At 38.6% G+C, this 16,543-nt stretch overlaps 1 protein-coding gene across 1 annotated transcript in view; it reads left to right on the forward strand.

Annotated features, from left to right (window-relative positions):
• The window catches only part of ankrd13c (ankyrin repeat domain 13C), a 95,933-nt gene extending 82,746 nt beyond the window's left edge, over window positions 1–13,187 (forward strand). Inside the window, exons 11-13 of the mRNA XM_080195568.1 lie at window positions 4,204–4,302; window positions 5,276–5,376; window positions 11,268–13,187. Coding sequence (XP_080051694.1) covers window positions 4,204–4,302; window positions 5,276–5,376; window positions 11,268–11,398 — 331 coding nt within the window. The 3' untranslated portion in view covers window positions 11,399–13,187. The remainder of the gene's footprint in view (window positions 1–4,203; window positions 4,303–5,275; window positions 5,377–11,267) is intronic.
• Window positions 13,188–16,543: the final 3,356 nt, after the last annotated feature.

Here is a 16,543-nt window from a genome sequence, read left to right on the forward strand (position 1 = left end):
TACCATTTCTTCATTTCCTAAGATAGTTTCTCTTAACACCCCTTCAAGAGAATAATGTTTACTTTGGCTACGTTTTAAAGAATATACTTACAAGTTCTTGTAATCTGTCCAATTGATTTACCTTCATTCTACCTTTTTTCTCTTTGACTCTTAATCTAAACAACCTCCAAGCATTCCAGTTTAATGAGACAAACAAGAACAGGAGTCAACTCTTAATTAATCAAACAATTTCTCTCAACACTTTAGGTTCCAATTCAAACTCATGAACTCTAACTCTTTTACTGAACTCTAACTCTTAACTGAACACCAACTTGAACTGAAAATATATACTACCAAGTTTAGGAAAAACCTTGGCCAAGAAATATCCCAATGTAGAATCTATCTTCTCTGTGAAGGACACTTTGGGGCACACTTCTTATGGTGGTTGATTGCTATAAAGTTGTTGGCAAACAAAAGACTACACATGTCTTTTATCTGCAAATTCTTCACGTGCTTCTAGAAGATTCTCTGTCACCCAGCCTATTGTATAATGAGAAACCGATCACATGGCTCGAACATCCAGTGAAATTATTTGTGAAAGACGCTGTTATGCTCAGTTCAAATGATATATCCCTCACATAATGGCAATAAAATCTGATGTCTACTGGAAAGTAAACAACTTCCCTTATTTAGTCAACACAGGAAGCTTCAGACCACAATTTCCAGACCAGACCTCTGACTCAGTAACTTTACCACCTGCATCTGGTTTTAATTATAAGTTGATCAAAAATCCCAGCATGTTTAACTCTTAGCCAGAATAGCTATTTTAAACCCATTATTATTGAATCTTTGTAGTTGTTCTTTCTCCGTCTACATCTTTTACCAACTTCTTGCTGGCTCTTTGGTTTTTTAAAACAATCCCAATCCTCAGACTTTCTAGTGTTTCTTTCAGCATTGTGAGCCTCATGCCTAATACCGACTTCAACTTCCCGGAGTGAGCCACAGATGGCTCCATCTTGTGGAATCTTTTTGTTTTTTTTAATGGAATTTATTTTTGAACATTTTTGAATTGTTCCTTTTTAAATGTTCCCCACTGTTCTCGCTGTTTACTTGCCTTCATACCTTTTTATTTTATTTACTCAATTTAAGCTAAATATTTTTAAGACGCGGGTTGATGGGTTTTTGATAAGAGAGGGGATTAGGGGTTATGGGGAGAGGGCGGGAAAGTGGAACTGAGCCACGACAGATCAGCCATGATCTTATTGAATGGCGGGGCAGGCTCGAAGGGCTAGATGGCCTACTCCTGCTCCTGTTTCTTATGTTCTTAACCTTGACCGATTCTCCCATTGTACCAATGGAATTGCCTTTAAATTTAAGATTCTTATGATTATGGTATGTCATTTTTCAAGCTTAACACAGAATTCAGTGGTATGATGATCAGTATTTTGCAGTGGATCTTTTAATATGACTTTACTAATTAACACTTTCATTACGCAGCACCAGAAGTAAGACCAATTCCCCAATTTATTGCTTCAAGAAACTTTCAGAAATATTTTATAAACTCACCATGTCAACATGATTGTCTCTGTCTCAGTCTACATGAAAATTAAAGTCCTCCACAATTATAACATGTCATATGTTCCAAGAACTGGTAATTTCTTGTTTAATGCTCTCGCCAATAGTATTAACTACAGTTAACAGGCCTACAAACTTCCCAATGTTGTTTTCTGTCTCTTGCTATTTCCAATTTCCAACCACATTGATTTAACTTTGTGATTTTCTGAACTAAGATCTTTTCTCACTAATACCCTTGTTTCATCCTTTACTACTAAGACTACCTCTCCTTTGTTATTCTGTCTGTTTATATTTATTTCCCAACATTCACCTAGATTAGATCTAAATCATTTATCTCTTTGTGCTGTTAGTTCATCTATCTTTATTGCAGGTCCTTCGTGTTTTCAGATAAAAAGCCTCTAATTTTATTTTGTTTACTTCTATTCCTTGCAATTACCTTATTTCCAGACACAATTGGCCAGCTCACTAAAAGAAAGTAGAACCTTTTTTGGTGGAATAGTTCACTCCTGAGCACTGATGGAAGTACCTCATGAATCACAATCCCTTTTGCCCACACCATCTTTGAACTGTGCATTTAATTGTCTGATCTGCTTGACCCCCATGCCAATTGGCACATGGCTCAGATAACCATGCCAAGATGATGGTCTCTGTGTTTTAATTTGGTCCCTTAGATGGTCTGTGTTTTAATTTTGGACCCCAACTCCTCATTCTCTCAAAACAATTCCTCGTTCTCATTTGGACTATGACAACTGAGTGCTCCCACTTCCAGATTCCTCTCCAGCGATTGTCTCCTATCACTGCCTAATGCTGCTTTGCTTCTTCCTCCATGGAGTACTTTGCATGGTACCACAGCTAGTCCACCCATCCAACTTTCAGTCCTTCTTCTCAGTCACACTCAGTGCAAAGAAGACATGGGCATAATAAGGCATATGGGAGGATTGGAAGGCTAAATTGCATCTATTTTAAAGCAAGGAGCCCGCCTAGTAAGGCAGAGGCACTCAGAGCAGTAATCAACGTGGAACTATGATGTTGTTGCAATCACTGAGACATGATTGGAAGAAGGGCAGAGCTGGCAACGCAGCATTCCACGGGAGTGAAGTTTTGGGTGTGACATGGGGGACTGTAAGAAGGGGGCATTGCATTATTAGCTAAAGAGACTATAGCTGCAGTAACAAGGGAGGATGTCTTGGAAGGCTCTTCCAAGACATCCTCCCTTGGAAGAGGAGCGATCCAAGGGTTGAGCTTAAAAATAAAAACGGGGCAATCACTTTTTTGGAATTGTACTAAGCCCTCCCAACAGAGGGAGCTAGAGGAGCAGATATATAGCCAAATCAGAGGTAAAAGAATAGTCATAATAACAGAGGATTTAAACTGGAATAGGGTTATATTAGTAGAGGATTTAAACTGTTGGTATTAACTGGAATCACTATTGTATTTGGCCAAGCCACAAATTAATATATTTGCTACTGACTGTCCCCTTTGCCAGTCATATCAGTTTAAATTAAAATGCACCCTCTTAAGTTAAACACCATCCTTGTTTGGACAGATAATGCCATTTCGTCACTGCTATTGGGTCAAAATCCTGGATTCCAGCACTCTGGAAGACCCATTACTAAACGTACTGTTGTAATTTAAGGGGAGGTACTGCTATCTTCTCAAGGCAGCTATAAATACGTAACATAAGGGAATTGCAAGCGTTGGAGAGACTAAGTGGGGCAGAGGGGTGGGTTGGATTAATTTTCAAGAGTTGGTGCAGGCATGGATGGGTTGAGTCTTTCTGTGCTGTACTATGTTATAATTGTGAATTGAGTTTCTGACAACATCCTCTCCCAACACCAATTACTTTGCCTTGTCTTGACAGGCATGTGCTGTCAAAAATTTATGTTCTTGTTACAGCATCCAGACTGGACTATTGTAATGCTGTATCCTAGCCTCTCCCTATCATAAACCTGCAGCTCTTGCAAAACTTTGCCTGGATACTATAGTCCATCAGCCTTGTATTTGCTGATTTTCTTTGGATCCTGCTTTCCAATCCTTCCAATTTAAAATTAATTTCATACCTTGCATTTCCTTACCTCTGAAACTTTATATCTTCATTTCTCCCCTCTTCCCCCACATTGCCCACATTTTTTTGCCAAGTGTCAACAAAATCCAAGGGATCCAGAATTTTTAAACCTGGGGTTTGATAGTATGATGCATTTATACTTCCTTGTCATAGCTAACTGACACACGAGCACTTGCTTCATGAGATTTCCCCAGAGCCTCATCTGGTCTATGCTTTAGAATTGCACTATAGCTTCAGAATTTGTGCCATCTGAAAAATTTGCAATGATAAAGTGGCAGGATAAATACACTCTAATTCTCTGCGCCTTTCTTTTAGGCGATATGTTAGTTTCTAAAGGAAGTAGATGTTTTCAGTATAATAAAAAGTAATTTTAGGATTGAAAAATTTTGTTGGCTACTGCTTGGTGTGCTAGTTTGGCTCCATAAATTTTATTATTAAGTATCGAGCCCTAATTTCTTGTGGTTATCTTGGTTATCATACAAGCTAACCATGCATATAACAAATCTTTAAGATTTTCTCTTCTATACTGTATGCATTTATCTTGGCAATAACTGTTTGCTAATATAGCTTTAACTTTTATTTAGGGCTCCTCATCTAGGAAGAGAACTGGTCTGCAAAGAGAGCAAAAAAACGTTCAAAGCTACGATAGCGATGAGCCAGGACTTTCCTCTGGGCATTGACTCGTAAGTAGCCCTGTATAGATATATTATTTCCTTGCAGATATGCTGCATGTGTAGAACAAATCCTTGAGTATCCAAAAACTTGAACTTTTGTACAGAGTATTGAACAGTAAATTTCAGATTAATATTTTACATAAACACAACTGATCTTATTTTGCTTGTTAACTTACTGCACAGTGTTCTAACTGGTAATCATTATTTGGTTGGAACACCATTTTTAGATTATAGCCTCAGTTAGTTGATTTTCCTAATCACTGAACAATAATGTAAAATAACTAATGTTTCTTTTCCCAACAGGGGATATTTTCCTACCAAAATGAACATCAATAATGTAATCATAGCCACTTGTCACTGTAATGGGTTATCATCTTGCTCCACACTGTATCAATTCGCGCCAAATGTCATTCAGCTATCACCCCTTTGTTCCCTGATCTGCATTGGCTTCCTGCCAAGCAAAATTCTGAGAGGATGATTTTAAATTCAAATCCATCCCTGACATCTCCTCCCCCAGCTCTAATCTCCTCTAATCCCCCAAACCTCCAAGATATCTGTTTATCTAATTCTAACCTCTTGAGCATCTTGATTTTTGATTGCTTTTCCATTGGTGTTTGACCCTAAACTCTGGAATGCCTTTGCTATACTTCCTTGCCTCAGTTAAGATGCTCCTCTGTTAAAACCTACTACTTTGACCATGCTTTTGGTTATTTAACCTAATATCTCAATGACTCTCATTTTGTTTTTATTATGCTTTTGGTGTGTTTTATTATGTTAAGGTGCTATATTAATGTAAGTTATAATTGGACATGCGAAATATTTAATTATGTAATTAACTTGTTCTCATCTCTGCAGGTGTCACCTGCACAGTAATATTAAAAAACGCGAAAGTCACAAAGAATCAATGCTTTTCCTGATCTTGTTGTGGTGACTCTATTCTGACCCCCTCATTTTTCGTTATCTACTGCTTTCTTACTGATAGGTTGCTGAATGTTTTAGAAGTCATAGCACCCTTCAAGCACTTTAATAAACTCAGAGAATTTGTTCAGATGAAGCTTCCACCAGGATTTCCTGTTAAACTAGGTAAGTAGTAAGATGGTGGTCAAATGATAGATCTGATAGGCCATGAGGATATAAATTGTTGTGGAATAGAACTATTCTAATAATCCACAGTGCGTTATGGATGCCCCATTTTAAGATGCCAGATATTTTTACCATATCTGTAATGTCATGTGACACAGCGTGAACTCAGGATTTTGTGTCCAAAAGATGTAGTAGATACACTCATGTAATGTCACAGTTTGATTTCTGCCATTGAGATGCTGTAAACTCATCAAAAATGTCATGGAAAAGCCTTGTTTACGTAAGGTAGTAAGACCATGGAAATTTGAGGCCGTGATCTCTAATTTTGCTTCACCAATGATTTGTCATAAGGACTTTAAATCAGCAAGTAGGGGAGAAGGGTAAAACTATGGGAAGTATAATTATAGGAAGCAGCAGGTTAACGTGGGGAGAAGGCTTCAATTACGAATTGCAAAAAAAAGTTGAGAGAAGAACTCGGGAGATATTATCAATGGAGCTGTTAGGATTCAAAAAGAAAGTATAAAAACTATCTAAATGCTTGCAGATTTTAAATAAGGTAAATGAGTTGAAATCATTGCAAATAAGCATGATTTATTGGCCATTTCAGAGACATGGTTGCAAGATGGTCATGACTGGGAGTTAAATATCCAGGGATATCAGACTATTCAGAAGGACTGACGGGGAATTAAGGGAAGTGGTGTAACTCTGATATTTAAGGATGACATCAGGGCGGTAGTGACAGATGATATAGGTTATACAGAGAAAAGCATTTGGGTAGAAATTAGAAATAGTAAAGAGAAAAAGTCACTGACAGGTGCAGTCTATAGGCTGCCAAATAATAACATCACGGGGCGAGCAATAAATAAGGAAATAACTGATGCATGTATAAATGGTACTGCAGTTTTCATGGGACACTTTCATCTACATGTCAATTGGTCAAGACAACCTAGAGGAGGAGTTCATAGAAACTATTGTGGATACATTCTTCAAACAGTGTGGAACCTATGAAAGAGCAAGCTATCCTGGATTGGTTTTGTGAAATGAGACAGGAATAGTTAATGATCTCACAGGCATTCTTTTGGAAGAAGCAATCACGTATGTTAGCAGTGGATGACTTTCAAAGCAATTTTTCACAGTGCTCAGCAAAATTATACACCAGTGATAAGAAAAGACTGTAGAAAAAGACATAATCAGCCATGGATATTTAAGGAAATAAAGGAGAGTAACAAATTTAAAGAAAATGTGTACAAAGTGGCAAAGACTAGTGGGGGAACAAGGAAATTGGGAAATCTTTAAAGGTCAACAGAGCCATGAGAAAGCTATAAAGGAAAGTAAGATGGCTTATGAGAGCAAACTAGCTCAGAATATAAAAACATAGCAAAGGTTCCCACAAATATAAAAAAAATGGCCAAGGTAAATGTTGGTCCTTTTTAGAGGATGAAAAGGGGGATTTAATAATGAGAAATGAGGAAGTGGCCAAGGCGTTGAACAGGTGATTTTCTGTCAGCCTTCACAGTGGAAGGCACAAATAACATGCTGAAAATTGATGAGAAGGCTATGGCGGGCGAGGACCTAGAAACAATCATTATCACTAAAGAAGCAATTTTAGGTAGACAAGTCTACTGGCCCTGATGGAATGCATCCCAGAGTACTACGGGATGGTAGGGGAAAATAGCAAATACACTTATGGTAATTTACCAAAACCTGCTGGACTCTGGGATGGTTCCAGCAGATTGGAAAACAGCAAATGTAACGTTTCAAAAAAGCAGGTAGACAAAAGTTGGGTAACTATAGACTGTTTGCTTAATTTCTGTTGTAGGGAAAATGCTTGAATCTATTATCAAGGAACAAATACTGAGACATCTTGATAGCAATTGTCCCATTGGGAAGACAAAGCATGAGGTCATGTTTAATTTAGTGGAATTCTTAAAAGATATTATGAGCATAGTGGGCAATGGGGAACAGGTGGTGTGGTGTTTCTGGATATCCAGAAGGCATTTGCGAAGGTGCCGCATAAAAGACTCGTACAGAAGATAAAGGTGCATGGCATTAAGGGTTAGCATGGATGGATGATTGGTTAACTAACAGACATCAAAGAGTAGGGATAAAACCGTGTTTTTCTAGTTGGCGATCAGTGACTAGTGATGTGCCTCAGGGATCCGGATTAAAACTACAGTTGTTTACAATTTACATACTTGATCCCCAACTCCAAATCAACTATGTGTCAAAGTTCACAGATGACACTAAGATGAGTGGTAGGGCAAAGTGTGCAGTGGGCCCAATGTCTGCAAAGGGATGTAAATTGTTCAAGTGGGCAAGAGTCTGGCAGATGGAGTACAATGTTGGTAAATGTAAGGTCATCCATTTTTGTAGGAATAACAGTAAAATTGACTATTATTTAAATGGTAAAAAATTGCAGCATGCTGTTGTGCAGAGGGACCTGGGTGTCCTTGTGCATGAATCGCAAAAACTTGTTTTACAGTGCAGCAGGTAATTAAGAAGGCAAACAAAATTTTGTCCTTCATTGTTAGAGGGGTGGAGTTTAAAAATAGGGAGGTTATGTTGCAGCTGTATAAGGTGCTGGTGAGGCCACACCTGGAGCACTGTGTACAGTTTTGGTGTCTCTACTTGAGAAAGAATACACTGGCACTGAAGGGGAGAAAGGAGATTCATGAGGTTGATTCTGGAGTTGAGCAAGTTGGCTTGTGAGGAAAGACTGAGTAGATTGTGACTATACTCATTGGAATTTAGAAGAATAAGGGGGCATCTTGTGGAAACATAGGATTATGAAGAGAATAGGCAAGTTGTTTCCTGGCGGGTAAAACCAGAACTAGGGGACATAGCCTCAAAATAAGGGAGAGCAGATTTAGGACTGAATTGAGGAGGAACTTCTATCCAAAGGGTTGTGAATGTATGAAATTCCCTGTCTGTGAACCTGATTGAATATTTTTAAGGCAAAGACAGATTTTTGAACAGTAAAAGAATTAAGGGTTGTGGTGAGCAGGCGAGTAAATGGAATTCAGTCCACGGAAAGATCAGCCATGGTCTTATTCAGTGGCGGAGCAGGCTTGAGGGGTCAAATGGCCTACTCCTGCTCCTAGTTCTTATGTTCCAATGTTCTTATCAGCACCTTCATCCATATTGTAAAATATCTAAATAAAATTCCTGAACAATGCAAAAATTTACCAGAGAACTCTGCTGTACATCAGGTGAACTGAAGTGAACTATATGTTGGAGTGAGATGAAGTAAAGTGAGAAGAGGTTAACAAAGATAAATTCTAGCATAGAGCTATTGAGCTGAATGGTCTGTTTCTATGCCTGAATGGCCTGTAACACTCTGAATAAACACTCTGCTGGGTTGAGGCAAAGCTTGAAATGGATAGCTAGCTGGTTTATTGACTGAAGGGACAGTTCAACAGTGGGAAGTTGTATTTTGTTATATACCCTGGGTTATGAAAATAACAAAACAACTTTATTTCTCAACTCTGGCAGAAAATTGAAGTTGTGTTTTCAGACGATGATGCCAGTGTCATGTAGATAAGAAATAGGATAGATCTTTAAAACAAAACTGCAAGGATTATTGGTATGGAAGTGGGGCATGAAGTCGTTACAGGTGATTTGCCGATCATGACTAGATAAGTAAGAATGGATTCAGTTGAATGCAGTCCCTTGTAACTAGATGAAAATAGGAGGGGAATTGGTGACAATGATGTGGTTATCTGTGTCAAAGGCTGCAGACTGAGAGACAATGATTAAGCATACTTTACTGTGGTCATTGTCATTTGTGACACTATCATTTGTGACACAATCGTGGGACAGAAACCAGTTTGGAGCTATACAAATCTGGCATTCCAATGAAAAATCTGCACTTGTTTAGGAGGTGAGAGCATGTTTGAGGATTTTGGAGAGGAAAGGGATGTTGAAGAAGTGGTAGTTTGCAGACACAAACAAGAAAAGATTAGTTTTGTTTTTGAAGTAGGAGCGATGATGACAGGTTTGAAAGTGAGAACAGGAATTAAGGAGTAGGACCTGTTAACATTGATTAACATGGGGATGAGCAAGCAAAATTGGGTGGTCAGTAATTTGGGGGGAATCGGACTCTGGGAGCAGAAGGCAGCTTATTCCTTTGTTGAAGGGACTTAAGAATATCTATCAGAGTTGGTGTCCTGAAGGAGGACGTATTTGTCCAGCTACAGTTTACATTACGTGAATAGGGTAGAACAGAATAAACCAAAAGAATAACAAATTGGATGCTGCCCTGAGCCATCTTAATTTTCGTGAGATTTGTCTCCCCTTTGAAGATCTGCACAAGTTTTCACACTGCAATTTGCCTGATTCCAGGCTGTTAAATCTAGCATTAGTTACAATTGTAAAAATTCGACTTGGCAATCCAGGCACAAATTCAATTTGTCATTGGTAAAGAAATTAGATTTTTTTTAACAAGGTATCTGTTTGTACATATGTATCAGATCCAACTTGCAATCTAATCAAGAATTATTCTCGAGAAAGTGAATGAAATTATAAAGGAATGTATCAGGCACATAGAACTTGGAATGCTGGTCATTCATCACCTGTATATTCTAGGAATAACGAAAAGAAGGGATGTTCTGCATGTATAGGACTAATGTGCATAATGCTAGTGGGGAATCCAGTGACTTCACAAGTAGACGCTTCCGGATCTCATTCATGCTGTTGAAATGTGTACGTGTCTAAGATTATCCAGAACAGAGGTCAGTTGCTTCCTTTCACAGTGTCAATGCACCAAATGGAATAGGAGAAATTGCTTGCTCAGCCCCTCATCAGAAAAACTACCCCATGCAGGAAAATATGTGGGCTGACGAATGGCTGATGGAATTTAATTTAGATAAATGCGAGGGAATGCATTTTGGTAGCCCGAACCACGGCAGGACTTACTCAATGGTAGGGCATTGGGGAGAGTTATAGAACAAAGGGATCTAACGGTACATGTTCAAAGCTCCTTGAAAGTGGAGTCACAGGTGGACAGTGGTGAAGAAGGCATTTGGCATGCTTGATTTCATTAGTCAGAACATTGAATACAGGAGTTAGGACATCTCGTTGATTTGTACATTGGTAAGGTCACATTTGGAATACTGTGTACAGTTCTTGTCACCCTATTATAGAAAGGATATTATTAAACTAGAAAGAGAAGAAAATATTTACTAGGATGCTACCAGGACTTGATGGTTTGGGTTATAAGGAGAGGCTGAATAGACTGGGACTTTATTCCCTGGAGCATAGGAGGCTGAGGGGTGATCTTATAGAGGTCTATAAAATAATGAGAGGCATGGACAAGGTAGATAGTCAATATCTTTTCCCAAAGGTAGGGGAGTCTAAAACTAGAGGGCATAGGTTTAAGGTGAGAAGGGAAAGATACAAAAGGATCCAGCGGGGCAATTTTTTCACAAAGCGTGGTGAGTGTCTGGAACAAGCTGCCAGAGGTGGTAGCGAAGGATGGTATTATTTTGTCTTTTGAAGTGTTTAGACAGTTACATGGGTAAGATGGGTGTAATGGGATATGGCCAAATGTGGGCAATTGGCACTTTTATTAGTGGTTTAAAAAAAGGGTTGGCATGGACAAGTTGGGCCAAAGGGCTTATTTCCATGCTGTAAACCTCTGACTCCACATAATTGTATTTTCCTCCACTCTGTTTAAACCAGTATTTTGTCCACTGCTAACATGCTCGTTTAAAAAGACATCAAGTTTTACGAAAGACTTTATTTGTATATAAAATAATGATGTGGTCATAATTAAATTGTCATTAAGAAAATTTAATACTTGCCATACATTTCTATCTGGGGCATTTTACAGCAATTAACTTCTTACTAGTGTATGATTGACCTGCATTAATCTGCTTGTATCTCCTGTTTAGACATACCTGTGTTTCCAACCATCACTGCCACTGTGACATTTCAGGAATTCCGATATGACGGGTTTAATGACTCTATCTTCAGTATTCCAAGTGACTATAGCGAAGACCCGAGCCGATTCCCTGAACTTTGATTTGGCTGTCTGGTTATTATGGGACTAAGAAGAGAATGTTAGGTGCTGTGTGTTCTTTTATTCTCCATCTAAAAGTTTGACTTTGTTCTTCCTTTGGTGATGCAAAGACATCATTTGGAGAAACTCTGGAACATTCCTAAATGGAAGAATGGAAAGTCTTACAAGAAATAGACTATACAGCTTTTTGCCTTTGATTTGGACAAAATCCCTTTATTAAATTCCTGACCTTCAATTCAAGATGTTCTATTTGTAAAATAATCCATTTAAGAACTTCAACTTTTTTCATGAAAATGTACATACATATATCAATGATTAAATAATTTGGTTGCTAGAAAATTAGAAGGAAGGTATTTTGCTGTAATTCGCCTTCAAGTAATTGGCTAAATGAAAAGATATTTGTTTGCAAACCAATTAATTACTAAAAAGCCAAATTGCCTGTTATTTTTTTCTAGAATTGGTATGCTGTTACTATTTTGATATTTATTTGTACCTCCTATTTTTGGGTACTCATTCACAGTGTCTTAATATTTTTAAAACACTATTTTATTAGTGCTATATTTAGTTTTGCAAGTCTTGACAAAGAGAAGCTCGGTTCTGAAAAAGTAACCTACACACCTACATAAGTGCAGGACGCAACATTAATTTTGCTGACTGTGGATATTCAGAAAGGTAAAGGTTAATGTTCTAAAATTTCAAGTTAAGTTAAATCTTGCGTTTTAATTAGCATTACATGATTCTAAAAGGGAAATGTAGTTTCTTTGATCGTAATTGAAAAATTACTGTATAAACATGATTGTGCATACGCAGTTATCAGCAAGGTTTCAAAGTGGTGATACTGATAATGGGATATTAGAAATATTCCATTGCTTCAACTGGAATTGCATGGAACTTCCAGTAAGACCTTGAGGTCTGTTTGGCTGTAGTGTAGTACTGCATTGTTTAGCCATGCCTGATGATGATTTAACCCTCCTATGTGGTGAGAAGACAAGCGACCAAAAGTGGCCAGTCAGTTCCCGTTGAATACGATGATGATTCCTTACCTTTTCCACTTGGGAAAGACTTGTTCTTTGTGTCAAATAAACAGCTCGACTGCAGCTGATGTAAACATTGTCACACTCAGAATTCACAATCTACATAGTTTGAAAGTATTTTTTGTACAAAAAAGTTTAAAAAGAACTAATATAATATTCCCAAAAACATTTTGGAACACTGTTCATAAAGCAGTAGCTTTTTGGTGAACAGAATTGTTCCAATGTAATGAATGCACTGTATATAACCACACAAATTTTTCTTTCAGAAAATAAAATCCTACTTTTTTTAACTTTAATGCTTGTATAACCATGTTTAAAGTCAAAGTAGGACTATCCAAGTGAGAACTGTCTGAAGGCTACCTCACTCGTGGAACAGAGTAATGTGACTCGCATATAGCCCGAGTTACAGGACATTTCTTGTAATTAATTTAACTCTTGCTCATGACTGCTGACTCTTGAGATATGCAATTTCTTTCAAATCTTGAGGATCACTAGTTAAGCATAAGAAGTTTTAATCTCTAAAGATTATATAAAATTAACATTTCACAAATTATTGGAAACTTTCCTCTAAGCCAATGAAAATGGAAGCATGAAGCATTGAATAGGGATGTCATGATATGAAAGTGTTAAATTGGATAATTAGAGTTTAAAAGAAATGTATCTTATAAATGTATCAATATCTTGTGGTATTGGTATGATGAAAAACTAGCGTTGTTTACCAAATGTGCTTTGTACAAATAAATATAGTTCAAAACCCAGCGCATTTGTGCTTGCTTTCTTTACATTGTTTTTAGGAATTTTATAAAAACTCAAATTTAGCATAAAATTAGTAACCATTGTTACTATTAAAGACTTGTTCAAATTATTCAGTTGATTCATTTTGATTGTGATTTTCATTTAAGTCAAATTGTATTTTCCTATTTGTATTTACCATTAAAAATAATATAATTAGACTTACTTGTTGCTGCTTTTTACTTGTCAGAGTGGTTGACCTCATTTATATGCATAATTGGTCATCCCACTGATGTATTGGTCTCGGCCATGTTACTGCAGAGACTCACGAGTAGATGACATCATGACTTGTGAATATGACAATACAAAATCACAATTTGACTAATCACATGCACCAATTCATAGACATCTCAAAGTCCTTATGCTCTTTTTAAAATGTATCAGGCTGGGATATCTTGTGTGACAGAGTAGATTTGACTTTGATTTCTCTCCTTCTAGTTTCTATCAGCCAGATTTGTTTGGGGGCATTGGAAGTAGGGTCTGAAAGAATATGTTGGAGGTGTTGAGAGATGAACACATGGGACTGTCATATGCACATGCATTTGAATTGGGAATTGATGAGGACCAGATGACAAAGTAAAATTATTTTGTCAATATTTTGCTGGCATTAGCCACTGCTATGGTTATGATGAGATCCAATAGATTATCTTTAGTTTTTAATTTTAGAACTTGTCCATTGCAATATTACAATCTCTGTAGCATTTTAAGTTATTCCTGGCTTTAAGTATGTTGAGTATTGATTTGAAGATTGTAAAGACATCTGATATCTGCGTGGACTTTATTAAGGCCTTTGACAAAGTCCCTCATTGGCAGATTAGTACAGAAGGTGAAGTCACACAGGATCAGGGTGAGCTGGCAAGATGGATACAGAATTGGCTTGGTCATAGAAAACAGAGGGTAGCAGTGGAAGGGTGTGTTTCTGAATGGAGGGCTGTGACACAGTGGTATTCCTGAAGGATCAGTGGGACCGATTTGGAGGAAAGTGTAACTGGTTTGATGAGTAAATTTGCAGACAACACAAAGGTTGGTAGAATTGTGGATATTGATGAGGACTGTTAGAGGATACAACAGCATACAGATCGGCTGGAGACTTAGGAGAGATGGCAGGCGGAGTTTAATGCAGACAAGTGAGGTAATGCATTTTGAAAGATCTAATACAGATGGGAAATGTACAGTAAATGGCAGAACCCTTGAGTATTGATAGGCAGAGGGATCTGGGTGTACGAGTACACGGATCACTGGAAGTGGCAATGCAGGTGGAAAATAGAACATTACAGCGCAGAACAGGCCCTTTGGCCCACGATGTTGCGCTGACCAGTTAAAAAGCAATGACCCTCCAACCTAAACCAATCCCTTTCCATCCATAAACCTATCCACGGATCTCTTAAACGCCCCCAAACTAGGTGCATTTACAACTGCAGCAGGCAGGGCATTCCAATCCCTCACCACCCTCTGGGTAAAGAACCTACCTCTGACATCCGTCCTATAACTACCACCCCTTAATTTAAAGCTATGCCCCCTCGTGCTAGCTTTCTCCATCCAAGGAAAAAGGCTATCACTGTCCACCCTCTCTCAACCTCTAATCATCTTGTATGTTTCAATAAGGTCCCCTCTTAGCCGCCTTCTTTCTAACGAAAACAACCTCAAATCCCTCAGTCTCTCCTCATAGCACCTCCCCTCCATACCAGGCAACATCCTGGTAAACCTCCTCTGCACTCTCTCCAAAGCCTCCACATCCTTCCTATAATGTGGGGACTAGAACTGCACACAATACTCCAAGTGCGGCCACACCAGAGTTTTGTACAGTTGCAACATGACGCTGCGGCTCCTAAATTCAATCCCCCTACCAATAAACGCCAAGACATCGTATGCCTTCCTAACAACCTTATCTACTTGATTCCCAACTTTCAGGGATCTATGTACACATACACCTAGATCCCTCTGTTCATCCACACTATTCAGAGTCCTACCGTTAGCCCTATACTCTACACATCTGTTATTCCTGCCAAAGTGAATTACCTCACTTTTCTGCATTAAACTCCATCCGCCACCTCTTGGCCCAGCTCTGCAACTTGTCCAAGTCTCCCTGTAAACTATGACACCCTTCCTCACTATCTACCACACCTCTGACTTTGGTGTCATCAGCAAATTTACTAATCCACCCAACTATACTCTCATCCAGATGATTTATAAAAATTACAAACAGCAGTGGCCCCAAAACAGATCCCTGAGGCACACCACTTGTAACTGAACTCCATGACGAATACTTACCACCAACCACCACTCTCTGTCTCCTATCTGCTAGCCAATTCCTGATCCAATTACCTAAATCACCCTCAATCCCATACATCTGCATTTTCTGCAGAAGCCTTCCATGGTGAACCTTATCAAACGCCTTACTAAAGTCCATATATATGTCAACTGCCTTACCCCCATCCACCTCTGGTCACTTTCTCAAAAAACTCAATAAGGTTAGTAAGGCACGACCTACCCTCCACAAAACCATGCTATCTCCAATCAATTCATTACTCTCTAAGTAACTATAAATCCTATCCCTAATAATTTTTTCTAAAACCTTGCCCACAACAGAAGACTCACCGGTCTATAATTCCCAGGGAAGTCTCTGTTCCCCTTCTTAAGCAATGGGACAACATTCGCTATCCTCCAATCTTCTGGCACTATACCTGTGACCAATGACGACCTGAAGATCAGAGCCAGAGGCTCTGCAATCGCCTCTCTTGCCTCCCAGAGAATCCTAGGGTAAATCCCATCTGGCCCAGGGGACTTATCTATTTTCAAACCCTCAAGAATATCTAGCACATCCTCCTTATCAACTGCAATACTGTCCAGTTTACAACCCTGTAACCCAGTGTTCTCCACAGCTACATTTATGTCCCCCTGCGTGAATACTGAAGAGAAATATTGGTTCAATGCCTCTCCAATCTCTTCGGGTTCCACACATAACTTCCCACTGCTGTCTCTAACTGGCCCTAATCTTGCCCTAACCAATCTTCTGTTCTTAACATATCTATAGAACGCCTTAGGATTCTCCTTAATCCTATCAGCCAAAGTCTTCTCATGTCCTCTTTTAGTCCTTCTTAACTCACTCTTTAACTCCCTCTTAGCCAATCTAAAGCTTTCTAGTGCACTACCTGAGCCCTCAAGTCTCATCCGGACATAAGCCTCCTTTTCCTTTTTAACCAGCGAATCAACTTTTTTAGTGCACCACGGTTCCTTAGCTCGACCATTTCCTCCTTGCCTGACAGGGACATACATATCAAGGACTTGCAGTAGCTGCTCCTTGAAGAAACTCCACATTTCG

This window comes from Carcharhinus amblyrhynchos, chromosome 9 (assembly GCF_965287045.1).
Source record: "Carcharhinus amblyrhynchos chromosome 9, sCarAmb.v2.hapA, whole genome shotgun sequence".
Classification (NCBI taxonomy): Eukaryota; Metazoa; Chordata; class Chondrichthyes; order Carcharhiniformes; family Carcharhinidae; genus Carcharhinus; species Carcharhinus amblyrhynchos.